The 24280-nt window shown below is 43.3% G+C and overlaps 1 protein-coding gene across 1 annotated transcript in view; it reads right to left on the reverse strand.

Moving 5' to 3' along the window:
* GOPC (golgi associated PDZ and coiled-coil motif containing) overlaps window positions 1-23793 on the reverse strand; it is a 46061-nt gene extending 22268 nt beyond the window's left edge. Inside the window, exons 1-2 of the mRNA XM_006262522.4 lie at window positions 23465-23793; window positions 2634-2798 (exon numbers count right to left, since the gene is read on the reverse strand). Of these exons, the coding sequence (XP_006262584.3) occupies window positions 2634-2798; window positions 23465-23731 (432 nt within the window). The 5' untranslated portion in view covers window positions 23732-23793. The remainder of the gene's footprint in view (window positions 1-2633; window positions 2799-23464) is intronic.
* Window positions 23794-24280: the final 487 nt, after the last annotated feature.

The raw sequence follows: 24280 nt of genomic DNA on the forward strand, positions 1-24280 counted from the left end.
TGGTGCCTTACTGCCAGTGCAGAGGAAGCCTGGGATCATGATCCCATGCTCCCCCTGCACCAGCAAGTGGCAAGCTCACACAGCTGGGAGACTCCTGAGTTGACAGCGCTTCCAGCAGCTACAGTGAATGGTGCACCTCCACAGCTGGACGCCCAGATGAGCTGATGGGGATCCCTGCCACAGGAATGCATGGTGTTCTCCAATAGCTGGGAGTCTGGATCAGCTGATGGGGCTCCTAGCAGCAGGAGTGCATAGAGCTTCCCCGAAGGGGGGTGTGCCATCAGCTTTGGGCTCCCAGTCACAGGGAAACACCTGGCCACAAGTTCAATTAATGGTGTGACAGGAACCAGCCACAAACTTATTTCACATTCCTTGTTTTATAATACCATTAATTGCTTTAACGTGTGGCCAGGTTACAACTTAAGACATGATTAACTGGTTAATGTGTGGCAGGGGCCTCAGATTTATGAAGTATTAGAACTATGTTTAGAAGCTACTCTAAGCTGGAACAGAGCATGAAACAACATGAAATAATTTTCCTTGCAATTTTTAATGAGCTGGAGTCTTTCATGTTTTGGATGCCAGTTAAAATACAGCTATATGTATGTCAGTTAGGGGTGTGAGAAGTGGGCTGTATTCGATTCAGATTCAGCCTGATTCAGGGGACAGAGATTTGATTCGTTGCTTCAGATAATTGTCCCAATTTGATTCGGACAAACCTGAATCTAAAGATTTGATGCTGATTCGAAGAAACAGCAATTCAGCCATAGACACAGCTTTAAATGTTTTTTTCTACATACCTCGAGGTACCAGGCACAGCTCGTGAATGCTGAGATGGTGGGGTGGATGGAGCATCCCACAGAAGCGTGGGTGGGGGGGAAGAGGGCATGCTCAGCAGTGGACCCAGAAGTAGACCAGAAATACCCGGGTGCTCCCCGAGACCCAGGAGGCACCAGTCACTGAGTCGAGGAGGGGGGTCCCTGAATGCTCTGCTGGGGACCCCCCCCCACACTCCTGTGGGATGCTCCATCCGCCCCACCATCTGACCATTCACAAGCCGCTTGGTATCTTCGAATCATCGAATCTCTCTGAATCGATTCGGAGGGTTCCGATTCGATTTGGAGAGATTAAAGGGTCTCCTGATTTGATTCAGATTTGGAGATTCAGCCTCCAAATCAGGCTGAATCGAATCAGAAACCAAAACTTCACATAGCCATAGTGTCAGTTACCAACTGATGGCTGTTGATTGCTTTGGACACTGTTTCTTAAGTTCTGATTCACGAGTCATCATTGGCCTAAGGAGTCTTTCCAGGAGACCTGCTTTATTCAGCAATGAGATTGGGGTGGGAGGTAGATTCCTGGGACTCTGATTTCATACAATGAAGGAAGGGGAACCGCTGTGAACTAGATGGTTCCAGTCTGTCACCACGTAACATAAATTTCCTTCCTCCATTCCCACGAAGACGGAATAGAAGGAAGTTCCCTTTTTCATTTTCTCTGCAGTACATTCAGATATCATGTTCTTATATTAATGTCTTTTATACCCTGTTTTCCCAGGAAAACTCCCATGAGCCACTGAAGAACTGTTAGCCCTACTTCCAAGAAAATTAAAACCTGACTGAGATATTTTTTACATTAACTCTCAGTACAGTGACAGACAAGCATAAATCCCAATATAATTTACATTAATTTTGTATGCCAGAGCAAATTATGCTAGGCTCAGAAATGGATAAATGTGCAGCTACCCTGGGGTAGTTCACATTAGGCAGCTATTAATGCATCTCCCTAGTAAGTTGTAGGGGAGAACATAACAGTCTATCTGGCTGTAGTAAGTGGCCACCCTAAGATGTGCAGACAAAAGGCATGTTATTATAATTAACACTAATAAGAGCTTTAACACATCGCACCAAGGGCAACTCTCTACTAGATCGCATGACATTACCCTGGTTTAAGAATCTGTGTCAACTATCCACTACATTTTTTATATGAGTGTAAAGTATTCATCTGTCCAAACCTATCAGACATAGATTGTATTTAATACACTGTTTTTGTTAAGTACATGACAAACAACTAAAGAGTTTTTAAAAGATTCAGCCCTCTTCAAATAAGAAAACTCCCTATTAAATTATCTGAATCCTCTAGAGTAAACCTTTAGCGGAAAGAGAAAATAGACTAATATTTTAAAACTGAAAACAAGCGTGCATACATCTCTCTCAGGCTTTTATATAGTATAAAAATATTAAAAGACACAAAAATTCCCCTTTCAGAATGACTTTTACTCTGTGTGTATGTGTGCGTGTAGATATATAAATAATAATTAGTGATTATTATGTAAGATAAGCTATATCTACACACACTTCCAAAATAGCTAGCCAGCAACACTGAATATTGATAAATGAAAACTAAGTGGAAATCTCTCTCTCTTTGGTATAATCTTCCACATATAATTTGTTCCTAACTTATTTTACTATAAGCATTCATATAAAAAACATTAAATGGAATGTATATGCTCACTGATTTTAAAATGAAAGTGTTCAAATAAGTATGTGCTTAAAACCTCAATACCTGGCCTGTGGCACAATCAAAGAGGTAGCCTGGAGAATCATGCTTTTTCTTTAATCTACCATACTTACCAGTTTTGCTTTAATAGTCCCAGAATCAACACTCTGACCAGTTTTGGCATGTAGCTGAAGTTGGATGGCATGGAGTTGCAAAAGCTGATCGTGCACCTCCTTTTCCAATACTGTTTTCTCAGCCTGAGTTTCTGTCAGTTCAGATTTTAGATCAACTAGCTGCGCCTGAAAAATATTAAATGTACAATATAATCACAATAATGTTACAGTTGGTTTCTTAGTACAAAAGGATACTTTGTGGCACAAGGGTTTCAGATATACTGAGGAAAAAAGAAGGGTCTGGCCTCTTTGCCCGAGTTTCTGTATAACCCTATTGTACTTCCTCATACTACAAGCAGATATAAAGGCCTAGTGTGACAAAATCAATGGGAATTAGACACTCCTAGAAACCCCATGTACACCTAAAGTGCAGATAAGCACCTAATCCAACTTTAAAAATCTGTCCCAATGTCCCTGGTCTATGCTGGAATTTCAGGGCTTTATACCCGTGGTTAAACCAGGGGCAACAGGACAGTTGTATGAGATGCAACCACAGCTAACAATTACATGGTAGATATGATCTAAAAAGAAAATACAACCTTTTCTGGGAGATGTTTCACTGACCAAGATGCTTTCAACCATAAATGAGAGAATGATCAGCAGAAAACAGTGATACAAACAAGAACGTAATCAAATCTAGGATTTGCTGATTATCCGATACAGTACAACTTCACTGTGATTACATTTGGCAGTCTAATGCTGAAGCCAACTGAATCAAATTACACACCAATTTAAAATAGTTCAATACCAACACCCAAACTGAAGTAGTCATACGGATGGACACACTGGCAGGCACAAAGTAAAACATCTTCAAAATATGTTTAATAACTATTTTTTCCTTTATGCAAAAACATATTATATGCAGTTTACATGCAGCATTTAAACCTGAAATTACACAGTAAGTTTGAACATAAATTAGTATCTTGAACTGTGAGCAACCTTTATATGAGCAATAAGATAAGCAGTTACCCAAATAAAAACTCTGGAAAAATGTATATTTTGTTTGTCCTTGCCCTTTTTAGAGAAATCCACATAGAAGATGAAATTTGGGGGTTTGTAGCTAACAGCAAAGATGATTACTCCTCTACAGGTTCTCATTAAATTAGAAGCACAATTCCTCCTGAAATCTGATTAAGACTACATTGATTTCTTTAGACATTGAACATTTCAAAGTATAAGCCAAGTTAAACTCTCAAGTTACATAAATAGCTCCCCTGCTTAACTCTGAAGAAGGAATAATCTTCTACAAAAAAAGTGTTTTGAAGCCCCTGATTTATTTCTCAAGAAAAAAAAGTTTGTAGTTTACTTGCAAATCCATAATACTCTCTAATGAATACACATGGTTGATGTCTCTCTCCTGTGGATACTCTATTCTCAAACCAAAGAAATAAACACTAAATCAGGTAACTAAGCAATATTAGTAGTAGTAAGTGACATGCTACAGAACAGCTTATACTAAGATATTTACATCAAAGGGCTCAATCAAGCTGCCTCACAGTTTTTGTCACATTGCTTCTCTAATTCTACCAGGCTTTATGTTAGTGACATTCTCTTATCCCTTTCCATTAATGTAGTAATTTAAAAATATATATTCTTGCATATTTTAATTTAAAGACTAGACTTCTGCTTACCCAGAAATTGATAAACCATAGGCAGTACATGTCCTATATGTTACCTACCAATGTCCTGCTGCGCTTAACCCAGGGGTAGGCAAAATACAGCCCACATTTGGCCCATGGAGTGATTTTGTCCAGCCGACAATGGGTCCTTTGGCCCTGCTGGGTAGCGCTGGGGCACCCTCATCCCATACCAGCCCGCAGCTTGCCCTGGGATGCCCGTGCAGTGGAGGCTACCCCCGGCCCCACAAGCTTAACATCTTTTAAAGTATAAAAACGATAAATTCAGCTGCTCTAATATTTATTTGATACATTGTAAGAGACAAGGAAGCAACCAACTTGTTTATATCATATTTTAAAAGGTCAAAATTCCATCTCAAGTGTTATAATATCAGAAATAGATTATTCAGACAGAAGGGTCCAACCCAGAGGGGAACATAACAAGTGACAACACAAACACTGAGGGTACAGACAGGCTTAACAATTATATTGAGTTAAAGAGGAGGACAACTTGCAGCACATCTTCTGATCTATTTTAATTGTTTTGTGTACGCACTCCAGCCACGGTAAGTGGGAACTAAACTGAGATATTTTATACCCGAGTGAAACAACTTTTAAATCACCACTGTTAAACTTCCAGTTTCTATGACATTGTGGAAATAGAAAAAAAGTTACCAGAGAAGATCTTCACACATTGTAAGTTCCCCCAAATGTTTAATTTACTATAACCGTATCACCTGACCACGCACTGAAGAAAGGGGAAATTGAACTGTATTTGTCAGTCATTTATTTCTGAATGTAGTCTCTAAACTCATCTAAATCACTACACTTGTATGTTACATCAGCAATTGTCAGCCAGGCTGCTATGGCATCCTGGGGCATCCTGAAAGCCTTTCAAGGGTGCACCACACAATGTTTGCACTAGTAGGTCTGCAAACACAATTAGCAAAATAAACCCAGGAATAGGAATCCATACTGTTAAAAACTTTATAGCCTGTTGTGGTCCAAGTTCTTTGCTACAGAAAATATGCCCTATCATTTTTCTAGCAAACAAGTGAAAGCTAAGAGCTGGCATCTTGAGGGGTGCCTTGAGTCTAAAGAGGTTGAGAACTACTGTGTTACATGTTCTAGATTAGTCACTTAACTTAACCTTTAGTGAAACTGATTTCCAATACTATATTTGTTTTGCAACAAGGAACAATTTTTATTATATTAACATGAGTAGTTACTGTGTTTTCATAGATTTCATAGATTTCTAGGGTCAGAAGAGACCTATTAGATCATCTAGTCTGACCCCCCTGCTTTGGGCAAGGAAGAGCGCTGGGGTTAAGTAAGCCCATTCCATATTTTGACAACCCTCACCATAAAGAATTTTTTCCTGATGTCCAATCTAAATCTGCTCCCCTTCAGTTTATGGCCATTGTTTCTAGTAACCCCGAGGGACACCCTGCTAAACAGAGTATCCCCTATTCCCTGCTGACTCCCCCCCCCCGATTAGCTTGTAGACGGCCACAAGATCACCTCTGAGCCTTCTCTTGTGGAGGCTAAAGAGATTCAAGTCCCTCAATCTGTCTGCATATGATCTTACCCACAGGTCCTCAACCATACAAGCAGCCTTCCTCTGAACCCTTTCCAGGTTATCCACATCCCTCTTAAAGTGCAGCACCCAAAACTGGATGCAGTACTCCAGCTGCAGCCTCACCAACGCCATATAGAGGGGAAGTATCACCTCCCTAGACCTGCTCATGATGCACTTACTAATGCAAGAAAGAGTGCGGTTAGCCTTACCTATTACCCCGTCACATTGGTGTCTCATGTTCATTTTTGTGTGGACTATGACTCCAAGATCCCTTTCCGCTGCTGCGCTACTTGGAATGGTACTTCCCAGTCTATAGGTATATTGGTGATTCTTCCTCCCCAGGTGCAGCACTTTGCACTTATCTTTGTTATACTGCATCCTAATCTGACCCACCCACTTTCCCAGTCTGTCCAAATCTGCCTGAATTCCCTCCCTACCCTCTAGTGTGTCTACTAGACTGCATAGTTTAGTGTAGTCTGTGAATCTGGACAGGGTGTTTTCTACACCCTCATCCAAATCACTGAAGACATTGAACAGCACCAGTCCAAGGACAGAGCATTAGGGGACACCACTGCCCACATCTCTCCAGGTAGAAACCAACCCATCCACCACCACTCTCTGGGTGCACCCCATAAGTCAGTTTTCCACCCACCTTACTGTGAAAGAGTCCACATCACAGCTACTCAGTTTATTTATAAGAATTGGATGCAACACTGTGTCGAAAGCCTTTTTAAAATCCAAGTAAATAGCATCTATCTCAACTCCTGCATCTGAGCACTTTGTGACCTGGTCATTAAAAAAAAACAAACAGGTTAGTCAGGCAGCATCTGCCTGCAATAAACCCATGCTGGTTGTCCCTTAGCATTGTGTTACCTGCTGGTCCCCCATAAATGTGATCCTTAATGATTTTTTCTGAGGTTTTGTCAAGAATAGAGGTGAGGCTAACTGGCCTGTAATTACCCAGGTCTTTCTTCCTCCCCTTCTTGAAAACAGGGACCACATTGGCCCTTTTCCAGTCCTCCGGGACCTGTCCTGAGTGCCACGAGCACTCAAACAGTTGCGCCAATGGTTTCACTATGACACTGGCCAATTTCTTTAGTACCCCTGGGTGAACATCACTGGGGCCTGCCGACTTGAATATGTCCAGCTTCTCCAAGTGACCCTTCACTAAGTCAATGCTGACCATTGGTGGACTGTTATCTCGACGCCAGACTAAAAAGTCTTATTGGGAGGTGTGCTGGTATCTGTGTCCAGGAACACAGATGCAAAGAAATCATTTAAGAGCTCAGCTCTGTCTATCCTATCTGTTACAAGTTGCCCTAGTCCATCCTGTAGCGGCCCTGTTACCCTGTGCCTTCTTGTTCCCTATGTACTTAAAGAAGGACTTTTTGTTGCCCTTAATCTTTGTTGCCAGCCTCAGTTCTGTTTCTGCTTTGGCCTTCCTCACTGCTTCCCTGCAAGTGCAAGCCAAGCAGGTATACTCCTCCTCGGTGGCTGCCCCCTGCTTCCACAGCTTGTAAGCCTCTCTTTTCTCCTCTAGGCTCTCCTGGATTTCCCTGCTTTTATCCAGTGTTTACCAATCCAGCAATACTACACTAAGACCACAAAGAAAAAAAGCCCACCGGGAAATGATTAATTATGCATTCACTGCAGGTCTTGGATAGTGTTCAATGTATAAAGCATGAAGTCATACAGTGAAAAAGGAGGACAAAAAAATACTGAATAAGCTGCTCATTCACCAAAAATGTTTACTAAATAAGGCAAGGATGCAATAAAGAATAACAGTATGTGATCATGCAACTAAAATTATATCAAAATGCGTATTTACAAAGAAGGCAAATTAAAGTTGTGGGCAACTGAACCAATCTTTGAATGCCATTTTTATTGTAATTTGTAATATACATTGACAAAGGAAAGGAAAATATACGTTGACAAAGGTGTAGTAGTAGCCGTGTTGGTCTAAGGACATAGGCAGATAAGGTTCTTTGGGTAAAACCAATATCTTTTATTAGACCAACTCAAATAGTTTGCAAAATTCTTCTTTGCAAGCTTTTGGGTGCAAGGTCTAATAAAAGATATCGGATTTACCCAAAGGGCCGTGTCTGCCTACATTGACAAGGGTCATCCACGACTGTTACGGAATTTTCAGACGAGCCAATCAGGAGCTGAAGAAGAAAAAAAAAAGCACCAGCCATGCCAGAAGCCAAGCAGAATGTTTAATTTTAAGTTCAAAGTTGCACAGAAGTCACTGAACAACTAAAATGGTAGAACAGCAGCTTTCATCCTCAGGGTCACAACGTGAGGCTTTTTTAATATATTTATTAGTTTTATCTGCACTTAGGCAACTGGCTGACTCAGCCATAATAAAAGACATACTGAAGAGCTTGAAATGGCTGCACATTCCAATGCAACTTCCAAATCTTTACTTTCCGTAAGTGATGTGTTTATTGTTATTATCGTGTATTTTTGTTCATCCCAACACTTCATTAATATCAAAATGAGCTACAGATATTCCAGAAACACAGAACCAGGCCTGTATTTTCAGTTAAGGGCTGCTGAATACCTGGATGTTGATATTTTAGGTTTGCTGCACGTTTTCTAACTGCAGCATTTACAGGAATGAATGTATTTGTTTGTTCAACTTCTCCTGGCTTGTGATAGAGGAGACTAAGTAATGCTGTGTTATGTCAAATGGAAGAATGCCCCGAAGTATTATTAGTAGGCCTGTGCAAAGTGGCAAGTATTCACTTTGGATTCAGATTCAGCTGATTCAGAGGGAAAGTGAATCGATTTGGAGATTTGTATCACTGTCCCAATTCAGTTCAGCTGAATCAGATCTGAAGATTCGGCGCCGCTTCAGATTTGGCCGTAGACTAAACAGGAAGCAGCCCTCACCACATTGGACACAGCTGCCTCCAGCTGGTAAGTCTGTTGTGGTGTGCGGAGGGGGGAGGGAAGGGGCATGGGGGAGGAAGGGATTGGGGCTGGGACAAGCTGCCCAGCTGGGGTGGGGGCCGCGCAGCAGCGCTCGAAGCAGGGGTTATGCCCTGATGCCGCTTGCCCAGCCGAGGTGGGGGTGGCGGGATGTGGGTGCGGCTTGCTCCGGGCAGAAGGGGGCAAGCGGCAGCAGGGCAGAGCCCTCACTCCCAGCGCTGCTGCACCCGCATCCCACACCCCACAACTTCGCACAGCCCTAATTATTAGGTACACTAAAAATTGAAATAGTTTTTAAATTTGGATAGGCAAGGAGAGAGATGCACTGAAATTGCACTGAGCCCATAAGAAACACGACAAAACTATTTACTATCAGTATTTTAATCTGGTATGGTTACTCTTCTATAGAAACGATTCAGAAATATGGAGAACGTGCCTCTAAAAAACGAACAAACATGCCTGAGCACTTCCTTGTTTCGTTCTTACCCTTAACACAGCACCTGAAGATATATGGCAGGAAATCAAACATTGTAAAACTTTCCACTAAAGACCTTGAATATTCTTGAAGACAGCATATTACTACCATCACAAGATACTATAATTAGAGTCAGGGAGCAGAAATACTTTTACGTGTTAATGAACTTAAAAGCCTTTCATTTGATTGTAACAAAAATCAGTTTAACAAATTAAAATAAATTCAAGTTACAATGTACTGAACCAGGAGAAACGTCACTAAATCAGCTGGAAGAGATATACAGAGACCTATCTTTGCTGATCCAATGAAGGAACAAACACCTATACACTGCAAACTAGTGATAAAGTGACAAACCCCTTAGGGTCAACATGATATGTGAATGGCAGGAAGTGCCACTCAGTCCCATACACACAAAGGGCATGGACAGACATAGCATTTTAAATGATTTAAATATGATTTAAGCCTGAAGCAGACAGCATATAAAGCCTGTCAAACCATTCAAAATCTATCTGGAATGGCTCAAAAGCATGCCTGGAAATTCAAGAACTATTTTGAACCAGTTCAGTGTTAAGTGCAGACACCAAGTGATCTGTGGTCAGTCTTCTAACCATCCCACACTGCACTGCTCCTCACCCACCTCATTTCTACAAATGGCTCCTCACCTTTTTGCTGGCATTTTTTTTTTAAACCTATAAGCTCCCTTGCACTGCTTGGTCAATAAAACCTATTTTTCTAACAACCAGCAGTGTCCTTAATCCCTACCTGACTGCAGCCCCTCATTATGCCCCCGCAGCCCCTGGCAAACAAAAAAGCATGGGAACAAGCACCCACACCCCCCCCCCCCCCCCCCAAGTCACGCAAGTACACTGCAGGCTTCAGTCACTGGCAGGCTGAAAGTTTACTGAACTCATGTTTAGGATAGAAGGGAAAGTAAAAGGGGCCCTGAAAGCATGAGAGCACTTTCCCCCTACTCACCCACTGTGAAGCATGCTGGGCTGGGTGCTTGGTCTCCCACCCCTGTCCCCCTGCCCCAGGTGTCAGAGCCACCACACTTCACCCAACTGAGCTCTGAGAATGGTTCAATCATTACATGTGTCTGCACCGTGTCCTGCAACAAATGTGAACTGGATCCTAAATCAGCAACATTTGAGAAAGGCAGTTACTTAAGCATTTAATCAGCTGGCATTCACACTGAACTGGAGCTGAAACAAGTTTGATAACTTAAAAAAAAGAAAGAAAGGACAAAACACTTTAACAGAAACCAGAGAGGGGAAGCAGTAGAGACTGTGTCCTGAGCACACAGCAAGGTCTAACTTTATTTCTGTTGACTACAATAAGAGCAAGTTAGGCCAATGACAAGCTCTTTTAAAAATTTCACGTTACAGAGTCTATTTTCAGTTCTGCTATCGATGTACAATGCAACCCTGGAAGAGTCACCTAAGGCATTTGCACACATTTGCGCTGTAGCACCAGGCACTTTCAAAAGCACCTGGCTCTACCGCTCATGCATTTGTACAAATGGCGAAATGCCATCGCTGAGAAAATGGTAGCGGCCTGCTTTTGAACTAAAATGCATCAAAGGTGTTTTAGTTCAAAAGTGCACTGCTGCCATTTTCTCAGCGCCGATGTGCATTTTGCCATTTATACAAATGTATTAGACACAGCACCGGGCACCTCAGTTCATGTGGAGCAGACTCGATCGAGTCTGCTCTGGCATGCCAGATCTCCAGCACGTCAGAGAAGACAAATATATGAGTATAAATGCTCCTAAAGCCCAGATGCACAAAGTATTTAGGCTCCCATTCATTTCAATTGGAATCAGTGCCTAAATACCAGGCCAGGACCAGGCCAGAAGCTCATTCCAGTCAATCCAAAGATTCCCATTTATTACAATGAAAGAGTCAGGCATTTAATAATCCCTGTGCTCCAGTTTCCCCATTACTCCCAATTTGAAGATATTACTTATATACTTTTCTGTAACTGGAAAGTACTAAGCAGATGAATAGTAGCATTAACAGAGATGAAATGATGTTTCAGGGATGTGGGCATGTGCTGTTAGTACTTAATAGAAATTCTGAACTATGAATATTGTACATGTTTCATTTCAGTGGTCACATCTAAAAGACAATGCAGCAAAGTTATGACTATATATGGGACAGTCTAAGAAAAAAGTAGACAACCAACAAAAATGCAAATCTGTTCTTTCAAGCATGCTTCTGTACCACTTACATTTATGGTCTGTTTCATTTCCTTTGATTCACTGTCCCAAGAATAATCTTTAAGCATTTATTTTCACTACTTATACTACAAGTTTTACAGGCTTTTTTTTCCTTTAGTCTCTCATCCATCTCCCCCACTCCTTTGCCGAGCCTGAAAATTGTGCACACACAAAAAAAGCCCCCAGGCTACAGTTTTCCATTTACTGACATCCTTTTCACACTGAGTTACCACTTCAGTCTTTGTCATCACTTTGACAGATATCAAGTTACTTTAAAACTCTGAAAAGGAAGCATCCAGTTTTAGTTAAATTGCAAATCCTCATCAGTCATCAACAGTAGAAATGGAACATTTATTTTCTAGCAAGAGGATGACAAAAGAAAAAGTTACCTAAAATGAAAATGTTAGTCTCTACTGTTGTTATGCTTTTTATCAACTGCATTTTTAAAGAAGTTTCACATCTATGATGGTATGTTACCACTGATCTCAGTCAAAAAAATGTTTTAAAATTTTAAACATGGCTATTGTGCTCATATGAGAAAAGAGAAGAAAACTATGGAATTAAGTCTATGGCTTAAATGTATTTTGCAGAAGATTCTGAGGTTCTGTGGAAGGATTCAAATCTGCTTCTTTAGGTCACATAAAGCAAAACAGACAGAAATAAAAATATTTACCTGTTCTTTATTCACTGGTCAAACATTTTTAAATTTTAAGCAAGTAATTTTTTAATATATATGTATTTTTTGTAGTAGAAAAAGAAAAAAAAACCAACTGTCAATGTTCACTGGGTATCTACTGTAATGGTTGAAGTTGCAGTTGTGCGATTCTCCAAGTATATTTAAAGTAAAGAGTTAGAGTATTATAACAAAGCTAGAATTATTCAATTGACTTTGCAGTTCACATTTTAATTATTATTTTAATACCATCTATCAGCTCCTTACAGCTAGACTTCTCTGGAGATCAATTTAAGAGCATTTCATTCATCCATTTTCACAGCAAGGTAAATGCCAAAATAATGACGTTCAACTAAAATAATTATTACTTCTATTACCATGGTGCTTAAGAGCCCTAGCAGGGACCAGCACACTACTACACTAGTCATCATGAAAACAGTTATAAAAAAAAAGAGGCCCCAGGACTCTACAATCCAAATACAAGAGACAATTAATAGATACACAGATGGGTGTGGAAATAAAAAGCACAGAGACAAAACAGGCAGTGGGCTCAGTCCACCAGCAACAAAGTCCTAAGTTTCTTTTTTGTACATATCATGGCAAAATAAAACTTGCAGGATGGAACTGAAGCAAAATAATGAGATATTTTGATGGAAATCTCCTTCAAAGCATAAGGGGCTACATGGCAGAAAGTGTCAAGGTGTCTGCTTGAAAATATAACAAGTAAATAAATTATTCTGGTATTTTGTCTCAACCTGAGACAAAAGTTACCTTCTCAACACTAACTGCAAGATGACATGCAGAGTGTATGAAGGCTCTTAAGGGCCTGAGGAGTAAAGACAAGCAATTTATAGTCAATAAGAGGCAAAAAGAAAGTTGTGAAACTAACATTGACTGTTCTCCCTGTGCTTCTTCCACCCCGGGAAGGTCTGCATAGACTAAATACAATTGGAGGCAGGCATGGTATAGTAGTACTACTTTGTGTCTGGACAGCATCTATCACAATGGGCCTCATTCTTACTGTTCTGCCTAAGGGCCAACTAATATACAGAATGGATAATAAAGAATGGGAGGCCAGTGAATTCCAGGATTTGGAGAGAAGATCCTGGAAGGCTTCCAAAGACCTCAAGGAAAGCAGGCTGGTTCTACCTTTAAGGTTTATGACACACATTAATATCTAATCAGTGCTGAGTTTTACATCAACTTTCTGAATGATTTTCTTTTTTAAACGCAGACATTTTTATCTAACAAACCTGAATCCCTCTATAACACTCTGACTGACATTCAAACTTCAGTGCATTTTGAGGTTTGAAACCACAGAGATCTCAGTATCACTGTATGGGGTAACACATGTTAATCTACTTTTACAGTATTTGTATAATACATTGAACCTACTACTCATATTAAAAGAAAAACATCTTTTTTATTGGATAAATGCAACCTGCATCAGGCAAAACGCTTTTATGCACTATTGCCAGACCCAAACATTAAAAAGAATTAAAAATGTATTTGCCTTCAGGGATGCAAGGTTCTTTGGGTAAATCTGATAACTTTTATTAGATCAATTAATACAAGATAGCAGATTTACCCAAAAAAACATTGTCTGCCTTTGCCCTTAGACCAACACTGCTACAACCTACACCCCTTTGCCTTCAGGGGGCACCTGATTCATATGTTCATGTCTCTCTCCGCTGGCACAAGAACTAGAACCTTTTTTTCTTAAATGAAAGCTGAAATCCTCATGCAGCCTCTCGATTCCAACAGCTGAAATAAAAGAAAGTGCTGGAGGATTTCCAATTAAAAAAAAGAAAAAAAAAATCAAAGTTAGCAATAATTATTTCCATTATTAGGCAGGGACAAATAATGTACCTGAAACCAAAGAAAAAAAAAGAGAAAAAATCATGTTCATTGCTTCACTAAGTTCTCACGTGTGAATCTTATTACAAGTTCAGGATTTAGAGCAGGGGTGGGCAAAATGGCAGATCCAGCTGACAGCCAGACTATTTCCCAGCAGCCCCTGCCTGCATCACTCTGGCCAGTCCCCATGGAGACCCCAGGAACAGCAGGGCTGTGACAGTATGGGGTCAGGGTCTCCATGGAAACTGGCCCAAGCGGCATGGGCAGAGCGTGCAGCTGGCCGGGAAGCTGCTCCGGGGTTGGGGTTGGGACCTTGCGTCAGTGACAGCACGGACTGGAGCCGGGGCAGAGCCGCAATCCGCTGCCTACACACTCCTGGAGCAACAGATCATGGCTCTGTCCCAGCTCCAGCCTGCGCTGTCACCACCACAAGATCCCAGCCCTGGAGCAGCTCTCCACCCAACCGCACACTCTGTTAGTGCCATTCAGACCGGTCCCTCCATGGAGATCCTGGCCCTACGCTATCACGGCCCCACAGTTCCTGGGGTCTCCCTGGAGATCAGCCGGAACGTGGGCAGGGGCTGCTGGGAAATGGGCCAAACTTTGCCCATCCCTGACCTAAAGCTACTGGAATATGGTTACGGACTTAAAAGATGTGTTGGTTTTATTTTTTTAAAACACCTCATCGTACAACCTATATCAAGTTTCCCATTTCATTCAGTTAGTTATATATTGTTTACACATAGAAACCCAGTTTTGTCTATTAGCCTTCTGGCCTAAAAGTTATTCACACTGCTTACATCTTACTAAAGAGTGTGCCTGTATAAGCATGTCTATATAACAGGGGTGGGCAAAATGCGGCCCAGGGGCCGGATGTGGCCCGCCAGGCTAGTCTATCCAGCCCGCGGGGCCCCTCAAAAATTTAGAAAATTCATATTTATCTGCCCTGGGCTGCCTGTCATACGGCCCTTGATGGCTTGTCAAAACTCAGTAAGCAGCCCTCTGCCCAAAATAATTGCCCGCCCCTGTTATATAAGCATGCCTTGATAAATCCTCTAATCTGCTTTCCAGTGGCAAGAATTGAAAACTTCTGCAAGGCACCATGAGGGGAGGGCAGCGATATGCTCAATTTCCATAGAATCCGAACTTTTATTTAAGAAATTCTACTCTTAAGTTAAGGAAAAATACCTTTCCCAACATGAACAAAATGTTAACTGATTGAATAATGCCCTCCTGAATCTGAATTTGACAAGACATTGTAAAAAATTTAAGTCAGAGAAAAGTTACTGACCATTTCATGATCAAGCAGTGATTTTCATAGTTTCATAGTTGGTAGGGTCGGAAGGGACCTGAGCAGATCATCAAGTCCGACCCCTGCCATGGCAGGAAAAAGTACTGGGGTCAAACAACCCCAGAAAGGTGTTCATCCAGCCTCCTCTTAAAGACCCCCAGGGTAGGAGCCAGCACCACTTCTCTTGGAAGTTGGTTCCAGATCCTAGCCACCCTGATGGTGAAGTAGCGCCTCCTGATGTCTAGTCTGAATCTACCCTCTGCCAGCTTGTGACCATTATTTCTAGTTACTCCTGGTAGTCCTTGGGGGAACAGGGACTCCCCCAATGCCTTCTGGTCCCCTCTGACTAGTTTGTAACAGGCCACTAGATCCCCCCTCAGCCTTCTCTTGAGCAGGTTGAACAGGTTCAGGTCCCTTAGCCTCTCCTTTTAGGGCCTGCCCTGCTGCCCCTGATCATGCGAGTGGTCCTTCTCTGGAGCCTCTCCATGTTGTCCACATCCCTCCTGAAGTGCGGCGCCCAAAACTGGACGCAGTACTCCAACTGCGGCCTGACCAGTGTCGCACAGAGGGAGAGGATCACCTCCTTGGACCTGCTTGAGATGCATCTGTGGATGCACGACAAGGTACGGTTAATCTTCCTGACTGCATCCCCACACTGTCGGCCCATGTTCATTTTGCCATCAAAAATGACTCCAAGATCCTTTTCTGCCTCTGCACTGACAAGAAGGGAGTTCCCCAGCCTGTAGGTCTGCTGCTGGTTCTTCCCCCCCAGGTGCATTACCCTGCACTTGTCAGTGCTGAAACCCATCCTGTTCTCATCCGCCCACCCCTGTAACCTGTCTAGGTCTGATTGCAGCCTATTCCTCCCTTTGAGCCTGCCCACTTCCCCCCACATCTTAGAGTCATCTGCGAATTTGAAAAGGGTGCTTTTTACCCCCTCGTCCAAGTCACTGATGAAGATGTTGAACAGTGCAGGCCCGAGGACCGAGCGCTGGGGGACCCCACTGCCCACATCCCTCCAGGTCGAATAAGACCCGTCCACCACCACTCTCTGGCTGCAGCCCTCCAGCCAATTAGTGACCCACTTGGCTGTGTAGGTGTCGATGCCACAGTCCCCTAGTTTTTAATGAGAATGGGGTGAGAGACAGCGTCAAAGGCCTTCCTAAATTCCAGAAAGACTACGTCCATCGCAACACCTGCCTCCAAGTATTTTGTGACCTGGTCATAGAAGGCCACCAGGTTGGTCTGACAGGACCTGCCTCTAATGAACCCATGATGGTTGCCCCTAAGCATAATCTCTCCTGCTGGCCCCTCACGGACATAAGCCAGGATAATTCTCTCAAAAAGCTTACCCAGGATCGAGGTAAGACTAACTGGCCTAGTTTCCTGGGTCCTCCTTCCTCCCTTTTTTGAAAATGGGAACCACACTGGCCCTTTTGCAGTCCTCTGGCACCACACCAGAGCACCATGAGTGCTTGTAAAGCCATGCCAGGGGTCCCGCAATGACCTCTGCTAATTCCCTCAGCACTCTGGGGTGGAGATTGTCAGGACCACCTGATTTAAATACATCTAGTCCCTCCAGAAGTTCCCTGACTAGATCCTCACTGACCCTAGGCCTGGGTGCGCCTCCCCTGGGACCTATGGGGGTCCCGGTGGGGGGGTGACCCAATCCCTGCTCAGGAAAATGGAGGCAAAGAAACTGTTAAATAGGTTAGCTTTGTCGTCTGGTATGACGACCAGATTTCCTAGAGTGTCTTGCAGCAGCCCCACATTACCCGGTACCTTCTCTTTACCCCCTATGTATTTAAAAAAGGACTTCCTGTTGTCCTCAATCTGGGTAGCTAGTCCCAGTTCCATCTCCGTCTTTTTTGCGAGATGGGGGAGCTCCAGGAAAAGAATCCTTCCTCTCCCCAGAAGAGGGCTCACTGTACCACTGGAAAACTTTATATGGCTTCTTTCTTGTCAACATTGGGCTTATATTAGTTGGTTTGTTTTTTTTAAAAGGGCAAATTCATCTGCAGATGCTTCCTCAGCCTGACATAAGGTATTTGTACCCAAAAGCTTGCAAAGAAGAAAGTTTCCAGCCATTTGAATTGTTCTAATAAAAGATATTGGATTTACCCAAAGAAACTTGTCCGCCTATGTCCTGAGACCAACACGGCTACAACCTACAACCTTGAGTAAATTCATCAGCACATTTTCTTTTATAATAAAAAGCCCAACAACAAGAATAACAAAATACAGTATAAGCAAAAATGCTGAAATGTAAGAACTGCACAATTTGTATTGCCTAATTTACAAATTCAACAAACAATGATGAAGGAAAAGCAAACTTAGAGACATACATAAAGGCAGAATAAAGTTAACTTTTTCTTGATCTTACTAGCCTGAAATCTAAACTTACTTCCCAAACGCAGATACAAAAAAAAAAACGTAAACAAAATCCTGGGGCAATACAGTTTTGAGAAGTGCAGCCATACACACATGCACTAGAACATTAATATCTAGGAAATGCCGGGAACCCTCCCCCACTCAATCTTCAATTTCAGACTCTAGCTAGCAAGCATTTGATAACTTCGAAGTTTTACTGTCTTCTAGCTTCTAAAAGAGAGAAAAATACTTTTCTCTATCATCTCTCCATAGTCCTCCTGCTACCTCTATTGAAAAAATCTTCATATTGGTCTAACAGACTTCTGAGGGTGACACAGAAGAGAATGAAAATGGCTACTCTATCGTTTCCTCAGCTTTTGTTATTCAAGTCTTCCTCCTAAATTAATACCTTGAATACTGCCTTCCTAAGTGGCTGCATGAAAATAGCACCATTTGCTCTATACCAGTGGTTCTCAACCTTTTATATATTCAAGGCACCCTGATAGTATTAAGGCACTCCTTGGAAAATGCTGGTTCTTAGCTTCCACTCGTTCTTTTTAGCTACCAAAAATAATAGAGAACCTTTCTGTCGCACAGAACTCAGAAAAACCAAAACCAGCCACAACATTTTTAACACTGTGGGTTTTTACTTGAAATCTCTAATTATCATATGAATCTTGGCGTCATACAGACATTCCGTTTCTTCTAGGAGAGTGGCTTCTGTCCTAGAAGAAACTACGAGTATACAGATGTTCAGGTTATCTCCCAGAGTAAAAATGGCCACTCCAGGAAAAAAAAAATAACCTGGAAAAACCAGGGTTAAATCAGTCCCAAAAGAGTTTACCCTGGAAGAGTGAATGTTTGTAGATGCTGCATGCTAGCACACCTAACAGTGTCATGTCACCCAGTTGAGAATCACTGGTCTACATAGTCACAATGAAATAGACCAAAAACCTGTTGATTTCACTGCTCCTTGCAATACTAGATGCAACAATGGCCATGAAAAAGCTGTCATCAGTTTCAGAAAGAAACTGTACACCTTAGAACATGGGCTAGATCTGGCCTGTGGAGCCACTTGCCCCAGCCTACGGACATGGGGCTTCAGTAGCACTTGGCACTGGGAGTGTGAAAGGGGGAATTTGGCAGCTCTCCCACCACATGGTCACAGGGAAAAGCACCTGAACGAGTACTATACTTCAAACAAAAACTAAGGGAAAGCAGAAATGAATTTTCCCTTATTTTATTAAAGTATTCCATAAAACTGACTTAAGTCCTGACCCACTTAAATCAAATGTACATCTATATCCATCAACAAATATCAAAGATATGTAATGTCTGCATATGAATTCTTCTATTCTAGGTTCATCAGTCCAAGTCCTGATGGAAACAGTGCAACACTGGCCGAAAGACTAAAAGAGCAAGACAGCATCGGCTTTGCTTGCTGTGCCAAAGCCCCTCCTGGGTACATGACTCTGTGCGCGTTTTGCCTTTATTGTATATTACTAACTAACAAGTTAGCACTAAATGTATAATGTCATAGTTTTTGTTCTGATTATAAGTGAAACATCATCAAATGTTCATTTTTCACAATATTTTTAATCTCTTCTGTTAAAATGGAAATACCTGTTCCCGTTGCAAGCTATTACCACTGTGTTTTTATACTGCTTTATGCACTGACTGCTGCAATTGTTTTATATATAATAGCAGTTTTACTATGGACTTGACTGCGGCCCACTGTTTCTGCTTACTTAGGAAAATACAGTTTAGAATTCATTTTAACCATCAACTCTACCTCTAGCTGGCAATTTTAATACTGTTGGTGTCAAGAGTATTTTTCAAGGCACCTAAATGTCTAATTCTTTACTAAGAACTTATATGCCTATTACAAGCTGTTGGGCACCTTGTTATTCATATTACTATTTTAAGAATGCCAATAATTATTCAAGCCTGATCATTTTGTGAATAAAATTTAAAACAAGCCTAAGACTCTTAGTCCTTTGTTTATAACAGGTGAGAAACCAAAGCCTATGAAAAGATGACGACCAAAGAAATTTTCTTCTTCCTCTACTTACTCTTAACTCCAAAAGCAATGTAGAGGAAAAATACTGTAAGTCTTTTTAAAAGTCAGTGTAGTCAAATCTGGGGCTGCAAACACGAATTGCAGGGTTATTACATGTCATCACTACGTGCCTTAACCAGATACTTCAGTGACTCAACATATTGGATTTTCAAGTTATATTAACAGAAATTCAGTGAAAAGTATGTAACAACCTTTCTAGGATAATTATTACAATCCTGCAAGTTACTAATATGTCTATTTTACATTGCCAAGCTTCACTGTAGCAGTATCTCAGCATCAACCATGTGATGTTTTTCAAGTACCAAAGTCCTCAGAGCAGGAATGTCCAGCACATTCCCACGGAAGTTTTTGTAGTCCAAGTCACTGAAGCATAGCTCTCAAAGGCATTGACATTAAAAAGAAAATCAGAAAAGAAAGAAAGTCGTTACACTCAACTTCATGATATTTCTGTCTGCCTATGTGTTAATATGACCACAATAATCCTACTGGGGAATTCTGATTAAAAAAAAGAGGGAATCAGTGCCATGATACCACATTATGGTATGCTTTAATATGCTTTAAATGTTGAAGCATTATGTATATTGGACAATGAACTTTATCAAGAGACAATTAAAAGATAATTCTTTCCACATGGATTTAGGTTTTCAAAGCATTCCTATCTGGAAAATCTCTCTGGGAAGAGTAACAGAGCTCTGGCACCAGGAATAGTAGTTCCCATGGTCACAAAGCAACCCTTTCTTAAAAAAAAGTACTGGTTCTGCAAAAGCTTGTACACACATGCACGTTTACAAAACTCAGTAACTGAAGGCCTGGTGTATTAATTTCTGACAATCAGTAATGCTTCTGTGTTATTACCTCATCAGGTTTAAATAAAAAGTGGGGGGAAAAAGCCAGAAATAAGGATTTTTTTTAATAATACAGCTTTAAAATTCAGCTTCATTTTTACATAGACAACCAAATTGAGTAATTGCTGATACCCTCAAAATACAAACTGGGTCACTGCCGTTAGATGACTTCAGTGAAGTCTTCAAACCACAAATATGTAGAAACTGCTAGATCCCAGCCACAGGACAGCAGGCAATGGTTGGCATTCAACTGCTACATGGAAGACAGTAATTTGAATTTTAAACTACAGTGAGGCCCCAAATGCTAGGATTGAGGCAGGTGAAGTGTTTCAAACTTTGTAACTGTATCCTTCATGTTGTGCATGAGCCTTTGGGCTAGACATCTGTGCATGTTTTTGGATAATAAAGTTATTTATTCTTAGTATAGCTTGCAAATCTTTCTGGCATTATAAGTGCCTTCAAATGAAAACTTTGCTTTTCAAGTTCATGCCTCTCTCTAATATTCACAGTTTCCTAAAACTGATATCATGAAAACTATTATGCAAAATTAATTTTTAAAGATCTATTTTAATAACATTTAAAAGTCAAAGATATATTGTCAAGTACTTGACTGACAGAGAAGTCTCCTCATTTTTCAAGCATCCATGCCACATTTCCATTCTCCTTTAAACTTCCTTTGTCCTGGTAACTTGCCTTTCCCTATAGACTACACTGAATTCTCACTCCCTCCCTCTGCCCCCTACTGCCCCTCCCAACAAGTCTCTATCTGCTCTTGCTCAGATCTTAAAGGCAGAATCTCAAAATGTGTTTAGACACCTAACTCCCACTGATTGGCCTAAGGGGTCTACTTTGGACCTTTGCATTTCATAGTATATACATATATACTTTCCAAAAGTAGAGGTTTGCTCATTCTGGTAATGATGGACTTTTGCTTTGGAAAAGTTAAAATGAAAATATAGTTGCAACTAAATGGAAAATTCATAAAGAGGAGTCTGGGACATGACACTTCATGTACAGTAAGTCCATAGTCTTCGGTCAGCTCCCTAGAGTACAGGTTTCCCTCGCTTTATGCTGTACATGTGTTCCTAGAAAACGGCGCACATAACTCGACTTCACATAAAGGGAACCCAGTTTACAATGTAACAAATATGGATACATCCCAAGACCTCGACTGTACTGACCCCCATACCCATTTCTACCACTTTTACAAGACAATTTTGGCACTCACCAACAGCAGACAGTACACACAAGCACAGGGTGGTGATGACTATTTAACTGGCATGAAGAGAGAGTGGTGATGGAGGGAGAGGAGTACGAGGTAAGCTAGCAGGATGCTTAGAAGCTATAATGGGGATGGCAACTACAGAAACATGTCACAGACAACAAGTGAGGAGCACAGATCCACACAGGAGACTATATATTGGTGTGTGTCACTCCCACAATGCACCACACAAAGCAGCTGACTGCAGGCTTCCACCATACCAATTGCATAAGAGTGAATTTACCTTGCATATAATGGATTTTTGGCATAAAAACAGTCATTGCATAAGAGCAAATTTGCACATAAAGAACCCACATAAAGCGAAGGAAACCTGTATTCTGGCTCCCCTGCTCCTAAATTTCCCTGTGGAACAGGGAACAGATCAGATCAGTTACTTAAGTTTATTATAGCAGCCTAGGAGGCCCTGATTAGACAGAAAGAAAGCGACCTGCAGGCAGGTAAGGCCAGTTGTATTGAATACTTGAAATATCAACACAGAAAGGCTGAATTTGAATGTATTCTATAAGGAGAACAGCAAATCACTGGAGACAGGCATCCAGAGAAGGCTCTGCACTGATCAGAGCAAGAAAGCTGCTACACTAAACTGAGCTTTTCTGAGCACATAACTTCACTTCTAAGGCTGCCATGATCCAGCCTGGAGGGCCAGCCTGGCCAGGTCTGAGTCTTTCAGGACATAGTGCTGGATGGGACATCATTTCCTGAACTGCCTGGGATGGCAGACTAATTTCTTGCAGCCGTCTGCTGTTCCTGGAATCCCCCAGCCAAGAGTCCCAAGGGCTCTCCAGGCCCAGCACAGCTGGTGTCCAGGGGTGGATGCTCTACCCAGCATCTCCTCCCAGAGGCTCTAGGACTGGACAAGTTAAGTACAAGCCCCCCACTGGACTTTGGGAAATTGGGGGGTATCAGCTGCACATTACAACCCTGGGACTCTCCCTGCACCCAAAGCTACTCCCATGTCCTGCTACTGGCCTCACTCTCCATCTGCAGACCTGGCCTGCTCCATGCCCCAGGCTCCGCCCCTCCACACCCAAGGACCCACCCCCTCCATGCTTGCCCCCCCTGCCATGCCCCAGAACCCATCCCTCCACATGAGCCCCACCCCTAAACCCCAGGACCCACCCATTCGCACTCACCCCACCCCCTCTGTACCCAAAGACCAGCCTCTCCAAGCCAAAGGGACCAGCCCCACCTCCTCCATGCTCCAGGACCCACCCCCTCTACATTAGCCCCGCCCCCATACCCAGGGACCTGCTCCCTACACACTAGCCCCTCCCCTTCATAGCCAGAGACCTGTCCATCCATGCCCAAGAACCCATCCCATCCATACCCTGTGCCCCCACTGACCCCTCCCCCTCCACTCTAGCCCTGTCCCCTCCATGCCCAAGGACCCGCCTTCTACATTAGCCCCTGCCCCTTCATATCCAAGAACCCGCTCCCTCCATGCCCCAGCCCCCCACTAGCCCCTCCCCTCCCGCTGACCTACTAGGCCTGCCCCCTCCACGCCCCCCACAGTAGCCCCGCCCCTCCCCCAAAGCCCCCGCCCCCATCCCGCAACGCCCCTCCCCCGCCGACCTCGAGCTTGTGGTTGATCTGGGAGACGGTCTGCGCCTTGTGGCAGAGCTGCGCGAAGCAGGAGCTGAGGCTGGTCATCTTCTGGCGGCCGTCGTACGTGATGTCCGCCTGGTCGGGGTCGATCTCTCCCAGCAGCAGGTCCATGTCCACGAAGGCCTTGTCGAACTCCTTCTCCAGCACCTCCAGCCACCGGAACATGGACGTGCCGCCCGCGCCGCATCCCCCGCCGCCGGCCGCCCCGCATGGGCCCGCCCCCGCCGCCGACATCGCGGCCCGCAGCGACCTCCGGGCTCGGGGCAGCCGGGCGGCGCGAGGCGGGACTACGCATGCGCCGCGAGGGGGGCGGGAGCGCGGAGCTCGGCTGGTGTGGCCTGAGTGGCGTGGCAGGCCGCGCCAGCCAACTCCCGAGCCAGCGATTTCAGCAAGGCGTGCTTCCGGGGGATGGATGGGGGAGGGGCAGTGCCGGAAGGAGGCGTTGCCACGGAACGGCCGTGACGCTGCGCCGTCCCCCTGAACACTAGCCCCTCCCTCCTCCACCCACCTTAGGGCGCACGCGCACTCTCCCTTGCAAGATTTCCCCTCCCCCCCCGCCGCCGCCCTGGGGGGGGCGGGGCCGCTGCTCCTGCTGGCAGGTTTCTGGGTGCTGGGGGCCAGGCCCACCCCACTGTGGGGATCAGGAAGGGGCGTCACCCCGTCCAAGGCTTCTGCCTTCCTCTGTAGCAGGGCAACGCGCTCTGCCCGGGCTCTCTTGGCAGCCCTGGCAGTACCAGGACGGCTGGCCCTGGGGCTGGTTGGGGGAGGCACAGGGGCAGCCTG

This window comes from Alligator mississippiensis, chromosome 1, assembly GCF_030867095.1.
Source record: "Alligator mississippiensis isolate rAllMis1 chromosome 1, rAllMis1, whole genome shotgun sequence".
In the NCBI taxonomy this organism is placed as follows: Eukaryota; Metazoa; Chordata; order Crocodylia; family Alligatoridae; genus Alligator; species Alligator mississippiensis.